The sequence below is a fragment of the Labrus bergylta genome, chromosome 4 (genome assembly GCF_963930695.1).
Source record: "Labrus bergylta chromosome 4, fLabBer1.1, whole genome shotgun sequence".
NCBI lineage: Eukaryota > Metazoa > Chordata > Actinopteri > Labriformes > Labridae > Labrus > Labrus bergylta.
In genome coordinates, this window is record NC_089198.1 from 3287573 (window position 1) to 3294939 (window position 7367).

The following is a 7367-nucleotide window of genomic DNA, read 5'->3' on the forward strand; positions in this document are numbered from 1 at the left end:
GGCCATTGCTGTCACACTGTTTACAAAGGTTGTTGTCGTGCATGGGTTGATAATGTGTGGTTTAATGGGTTGATAATGTGTGGTTTAATGGGTTGATAATGTGTGGTTTAATGGGTTGATAATGTGTGGTTTAATGGGTTGATAATGTGTGGTTTAGTGGGTTGATAATGTGTGGTTTAGTGGGTTGATAATGTGTGGTTTAATGGGTTGATAATGTGTGGTTTAATGGGTTGATAATGTGTGGTTTTATGGGTTGATAATGTGTGGTTTAATGGGTTGATAATGTGTGGTTTAATGGGTTGATAATGTGTGGTTTAATGGGTTGATAATGTGTGGTTTAATGGGTTGATAATGTGTGGTTTAATGGGTTGATAATGTGTGGTTTTATTGTATTGCCTGTTTGGCTGGATGAGCGTCCAACTTCCCTGAATGTTAAACTGTAGTTGCCTTCTGTCTTTGGTTTCCCGTCCGGTTAATGAAGTCTGCTTTACTTGTTTGTTTACATATCAGCACTTGTTCTGTTTAAACATCAGCAGGTCACTCACTGATAAGTCCCTGTCACTGTAATAACACCCTTTGTAATCTGCAGCAGCATTTCTCTTGGTCCCGCCCCGTCTTGTATCTCCATACAGCTGATACTAAACCATAAATGATATACTTTATTACTATATAGGCTACAGCATATGCTATATAGCCTATAGACAGTTTAAGGGCCCACTATTGGTCCCCGCCCCCTCTGCAATGAGCCACAGGCTCCGCGCCTGAGTACGACATCCGGGTGTTTCTGTCCCACTGCCGTACTTTGAGGTGTTCTCGTGTAAATCAGTGAACTTCTACTGATGCAACAGAAAACTCAAAGTACTTGGCCTTTTCCATTTTCTGATTTTTTTTTCAAACTATTTTTTCGAACTATTGCCCTTTTTGATTTATGACAGATTCTGATGAATGGTTCTTTTTGTGATTCCTGTATTGATGTTCATTGTTAAGTGTTTTTATGTCTGAAACCTTGTAACCGTGCTGCTGCCTCTCTCGGTCAGGACGCTCTTGTAGAAGAGATTTTTAATCTCAATGAGACTTTTTCCTGGGTCAATAAAAAATAAAATAAATAAAAACTCCAAAACAAAAAACACCAACCAGAATTTACATTTTTAGACACTTCAAATCCATCATTAATCCTTTTTTAATTATTTTTCTTTGTCTGCTGTGCTTCTTTGTGAGTTTTCTTGGTTTGTTTGTCATCACTTTGTTTATTGTTTGGGGGCTCGCCGTTGCTGTCATTTTGTGCCCTTTAAGTCATGTTAAGGTTGTAAATGTCCATTTATAGTCTTTTTTATTTTTTTACAACTCTGCAGCCATTTTGTATCTCTATGTGGCCCTCTTCCTGTCTTTGTGTTGGTTTTGACTGTTGTCATTCTGTGTTTGGATGTAAAATGGTTGTTTGTTACTGTTTGCGGTAATTTTTCAGATATTCTCTTGATATTCTGTGTCTTTGTAGTTTTACGTTTTGTCTGCATCGATATATTCCTGTCTTTATCCGTCTCCATATTGAAGCAGCTCTCCAGAGGGGGAGGAGCTCTACAGATAGACAGCTTTAATCTGCTGTTCTGCAGGTCAGCAGGTAAACAGACACACAGGTGGATTACTGTCCTGCAGAGCATTAATCATCATTATTACACAAGAGATTACAGCACACACACACACACACACACACACACACACACACTAACTAAAAAGAACATATGGATCACGTGCAGACACAAACGTGTGTGCAGTTCACTTTAATCTGCACATCTATCTAAATTATGATTAAAGACGGATGGATGACAATGGGGGCGCTGGATAGGCTAGCCGGTTATGTAGCACGCCCAATGTACAGAGGCTATCGTCGTCATAGCAGCATCCGTGGGTTAAAATCTGACCTCGACCCTTTGCTGCACGGCGGCGGCGGCTCTCTCCTCCCAACGTTTCCTGTCTCTCTTCAGACGGCGAAATGGCCAAACAGATGAGGAGAAGGACACAAAACAACAAACACAAAGACTCCCGAACAAATAAGCACGAGTTAAAGTTAAACATTCTTTATTCAGATAAAATCACAAACAATCATTTTTGTATTTTTTTTCATTCTTGTGATTTAGATTTAAGATTTTAACTCAAAAAGTTTTTAAAAAACAGCAACAAATATTTCAAAAGGACAGAAATAAGAACTACACGTCTGCAGTTTGTTAAACATCGGTCACAACAGGTCAAGGTATGCACGGCTTGTAATTACCACCAGGTTGGAAGAAACACGTGGTGCCCTTCTTTAAGGGGGGTTAAAACTTTGTAATCTTACTTTACATAAATCAGAGCTCGGTCAAAGTCGGGGCGAACCTTCAGTTAGTTGATAAAATGTCCTAAAAACAGGAACAGGTGTGTTTAGACATAAGCTCTGGCATCTGATTCCGATTTGGCTGTAGCTGTGTAGACCGTCTTAGGCTTGTTTCCATAGATACTGAAAAACAAGAGAGATGACGACATCAGACTCAAACTGTGAGATCAACAGACTTAAAACTTAGTGGTATGTATTCAGGACCATGGATGGATGGGTGGATGGATGGATGGGTGGATGGATGGGTGGGTGGGTGGATGGATGGATGGGTGGGTGGGTGGGTGGATGGATGGAGGGATGAATGGATGAATGGATGGATTGGATGAAAGATGGATGGATGATTGGGTGGGTGAATGGATGGATGGATGGATCGGTGGGTGGGTGGGTGGATGGAGGGATGAATGTATGGACGGATGGATGGGTGGATGGATTGGATGAAAGATGGATGGATGATTGGGTGGGTGAATGGATGGATGGATGGATGGACAGTTGGTGTAATCCGTATATAACACTTACCCTTTCTTGCCTCCAGGTGGTGACGCCCTCCTGCAGGCGGTACAGAGAAGAGCTCCACCCAGCATTGACAGACAAGCTCCGCCCCATCCAATGTAAAGACCAGTACCCAGCTCGAACCTGCACACACACGAGAGAGTGAACGAACACCAACAACAAGAAGACAAGACTTCCCGAGAGAACAAACTTACTTAAATAATTCTACACTCTAAAAGGTCATTAAGTGTACAACTGTTCTAGAAGTTCTATGACAACCGAATGAATAAAAATAATTATTATATGGCAAGAAGACTTTAATTTAAATCAGATTTATATATATATATACATAATGTTTTATTTCATCGTACAGAGTCAATAAAATACGGAAGTGCAAAAAAACTGCAGTTCCTCCAGTGTCCACTAGAGTCTGTCTCCTGCAGTGAGTCAGTCCCCATAGAGCCCCATGTTAAAATGTCTAACTTTACAGCTGCAGTTCCTCCAGTGTCCACTAGAGTCTGTCTCCTGCAGTGAGTCAGTCCCCATAGAGCCCCATGTTAAAATGTCTAACTTTACAGCTGCAGTTCCTCCAGTGTCCACTAGAGTATGTCTCCTGCAGTGAGTCAGTCCCCATAGAGCTCTATGTTAAAATAAACATGTTTACATCCTGGTATAAAAACAGTTTGGGTCTCTAGAGCTCATTTCTCTCTTCAACTGTACGGACTGAATGATTATACAACTCACCAGTTTACATTATATTAGGACTTAAAGGGATGTATAATTAGGGGGTGTGGCCTCTTTGAGTGACAGGTGGGAGCTGCTACCTCACTGCTAGGTGTCGCCTCAGCTAATTCAGTCACTTCTGTTTGTATAATACTTTTTGTCGGTCTGCATTTGAGAGAAAACGTTTAATAAAAGGCATAGGTCTTACTCACCTAATGCCACCGAGGAACGGGTTGTTGAAGTCCTGCACGACTTGGTAGGCGTACCAGGAAACAGCTATCATGGAGCAGACACCTGCAAACACACAACACACACAACATTTGAACAGAAACACGTGAGCTTTAAATCATCACTGTCAGCAGGTTCTTTCTTTGGTCTGCTGAGGATTTCAACATGATTTTCTGTCAGATTTGTGAGGTGCCTCCTCAACTTCACTTCAGATTGATTGAGTTGTTTTATGAATCTCCATATCTTTAAATCAAAAACCTCGAAACGCACTTCTACTCCTTGACTTTTGGCTCGGCATGAGAGGTACCTTTCTTCATCCTTTTTCCTTTCCTTTGGTCCTAACACTTTTAGCATTTTATTTTTGTGCATGTTGCTTCATTTCAAAGTCACACCGCCAACTACTGGCCTGACATGTATACTACTCCTTAGTGTTCATGGTGGTTGTTATCAAAATGTCTGAACTTGGAACTGTTTGTACCCCGACACTCCATTTCTATTTTCCTCTCTGTCACTCTCGTAGACGGTCGAGGAACGAGGAAGGAGGGCGCTCTACAAAGCAGGACCTAGGAACTGAAAGAGTTCCTAGTTCCTGCGGTGAAGAATCAATGAAAAAGGGGGAGCGTTCCAACATGTTTCAAATTTCCTAGAGCACTCACTCAATGACAACATAACAAAAATCGTTGCCTCAGTGAATTGTTTTTTCTCATTCACACAAAAACCTTTAAACTCACCACCGAGGATGCTCAGGATGCCTCCGACGACGGCGATCTTGGCCTTTGATTCGTTGGTGGCCGAGCCGATCTTGATGCACTTCAGTCCGAGCAGAGACACGATCATGCAGCCGAGGCCGAGCAGCAGAGCGATGATCATCAGAGCGCGGTCAGCTTGCACATGAGCTGCAGAGAGGGAGAGACATCGGCATCTTAAAAATGATAAAAAATCATAACCAGCACATCTGAAGTAACTCAAAGTTGTTGGTTTTGTCCCTGACTGGGTCACATTGTTTTTCTAAAATCAAATATACTGCCCCTAGTGGTCATACGCTTATTGCATCTCTTGTTAATATCTGAGGACAAGACCACCGCAGGACCCGTAGACTCGTAGGCGTAGTTTACAGTAAGTACACCTAGGGCTTAAAAGTCTGATACCTTACAGAAAGGTTCCCCACAGAGCAGTGGCGATTCTAGAGTCTGTTGCGGCCCTCTGCAAAAATAATTGGGGGGCCCTCCAACCAACGTTCACCACCATCATGCCTGCCATCGCCCCGACGCTTACTCCTCTTCCTCCTTTTCTCTCTCTCCTTTTCTCTCCTATCGATGGATAATTCCTCTTCATTTTTCTTTGTTTACTTTCATTGACAAACTTTGGATTTTACAGCAATAATGCGTGCATCGCTAAGAAGGGCAATGAGAGTGGTTGTATCACATGGGGACCCCTTAGGGAGGTTTCCTACTGTCATTTGCAAATTTGCACATTTTGGTTTAAAGTTTGAGTTTGGGGGCCACTACTGGTCTGGGGCCCCAAGAAGTTGCCTGTCTTGCCGGTTGACAAGCAGCACCTCCGCTACAGAGATAGACCTTTCTGTTCAAGAGGAAGAAGATTTTTTTAAACAAAAATCAGCCGCTGCATTGCTCTTTATCTTGCCACCAGACTCTGTTTATAAAACGATGACTTTACTTTGCAAAAAACAGAAGTGGCTTCTTTCTTATCCGTGCCTTAACCAGATAGTTTTTTTGTGTGTTACAGGAATATTAAGTTAAAACAATACTAACAGTTAAACACAGCCTGGTGTGATGTAACAGCGTTTTCTTGTTTCTATTCCTTTGATCTGTGTTCGAATTCAATACGAGAAGTTTCAAAGGTGTAAACCCAGACTAAAGGTGAAGTCATAAACACTGTTGGCCTCCTTTATTTGCTCTGAAGGTTGGTTCCCTCCATTTTATCATTAGTGGCAAAGGAGGCTCAAAATGGCGCTCACATGATAACACATCATCGCTGCAGAAAAAACAAGGTAGTAGAGAGAAAACAGAAAGAGCATCAGAATGAAAACAGAGTCATTCCCGAAGATTATCTTGCTTTCATGTTTTTTTCTGTTCTTACAACTTGAAGTAGCTGACCTTTTTTTTGTAGTTGTTTTTTAGGCGGGAAACGTCAGGTTATAAAAGAGACCGACCTTTGACCAGGTAACTCTGAAATGGTGCCACATAGCATGACTACACGATGGCCTATAAAGCCATGGATTCAAATGAACAACGCCCGAGTTTCCAAAGCAGGTTCAGACTATCTCCTCTAGTGGCTTTCTGACCTCTTGAACACGAGGAAGTCGACCTCGATGCCTTTTTTTTTTTAACTCTTTTACGTAACCACTGTTGCACGTAAGCGACGGAAACCTGGCAAATCTCTTTAAAAATGTAATTTGTTCAATGAATCCTTTTCAAACGTTGATCCTTCACCACTTATTATTTAGCCCCAATTTGGAGAATCATCTTTAATTTTGTGCCTCTCGCAGATTAAACTCTTGAAAGTTTTGGATATTTCCTCATGCTTCCATTATTATATTTAAGATTTTACATCATTAAAAACATCAGATCCAACCTAAACATGGATAGAGATGGATTTCACCATCGAGAAGCAGAACTAAAAAAACTCCAGTTTCATTGCTTTATCGAAAATTGGATGATATTTTTCCACATTCTCTACCGTTGTGCCCACACATTACGGCGAATAAAATTAATTGGGTTAATGTTCTCGTCTTACCGGGGAGGGCCAGCAGGGATTCGAAGTCTCGACACTCGGCGATGCCGGCGCTGTTCTCGGCGCAGGAGTGCCACAAGTTTTCGAATTGCCTCTGGGAGATGATGACGCTGCCCGACACGGTGGAAATCTTCCAGTAGTCGTTGACCAGCGCCGCTCCGTTCAGCAGCCATCCCAGTATGCACAAGACGAACCCGGTCGCTTCCACAGCCGTCGACATGATGGCAACGATTCCAAGAAAAGTACTAAAGAAATCCAACAAATATTCTAAAAGAAGAAGGTTAGCCTTTTAAAAGGTAAGGATGAACAGAGTCACAAAGCCGAGTGATTGTATACAAGAGGTGAAATCAGAATCAGAAGATTGAAGCTCTGCTCTCTCTCCGTCTCTCACTTCTTGTTAATCTGACGTCTGTCGTTTGAACAGGAGGACTTTACTCTCTAACAGGGGCCATAAAGCACTGGGAGCCGCTCCCTGCAGTTCCACCATAAACTCAGTATTAATGATGATGATGATGACGGCAGTGAGCCTTCAGCCACACCTTAGATAACCTTCCAAAAGCACCTATGAGTCTCTGTAGGCCGTGATATGAGTCCTACGTACTACGTCCCTGAAGTCATCAGCTGACACAGAAATCTTCAGGAGGCAAACGTCCGTCATCCACCATGAGAGTGGTTGTTACATGATGGGAGTATCTGTGGAGGTTTAAAGGGCAAATATAGTTGGTTGGTTGGTCGTTTGTTGGGAGGTCTTTTAGGTGGTGGACATGGGAGGAGGATAATGGGATAGACCACCAAGGGCCTTATT

General features: G+C 42.3%; 1 protein-coding gene across 1 annotated transcript; it reads right to left on the reverse strand.

The window, feature by feature from the left end:
- Nucleotides 1-2059: 2059 nt before the first annotated feature.
- cldn15la (claudin 15-like a) lies at nt 2060-6986 on the reverse strand. Its single transcript, XM_020657026.3, has 5 exons — nt 6566-6986; nt 4540-4704; nt 3793-3874; nt 2885-3001; nt 2060-2491 (listed from the first exon to the last, which is right to left on the reverse strand). The coding sequence occupies exons 1-5, from the start codon at nt 6780-6782 to the stop codon at nt 2416-2418; spliced, it is 657 nt and encodes a 218-aa protein (XP_020512682.1). The 5' UTR covers nt 6783-6986; the 3' UTR covers nt 2060-2415.
- Between the last annotated feature and the right edge of the window lie 381 nt (nt 6987-7367).

Coding starts and splice junctions, on each gene's coding strand:
- cldn15la (XM_020657026.3), bottom strand. CDS start 6,782: ATGTCGACGGCTGTGGAAGCGACCGGGTTCGTCTTGTGCATACTGGGA. Junction 3,002..3,792: donor CCGTTCCTCGGTGGCATTAG/GTGAGTAAGACC, acceptor GTGTGTGTGCAG/GTTCGAGCTGGGTACTGGTC. Junction 2,492..2,884: donor CCACCTGGAGGCAAGAAAGG/GTAAGTGTTATA, acceptor CTTGTTTTTCAG/TATCTATGGAAACAAGCCTA.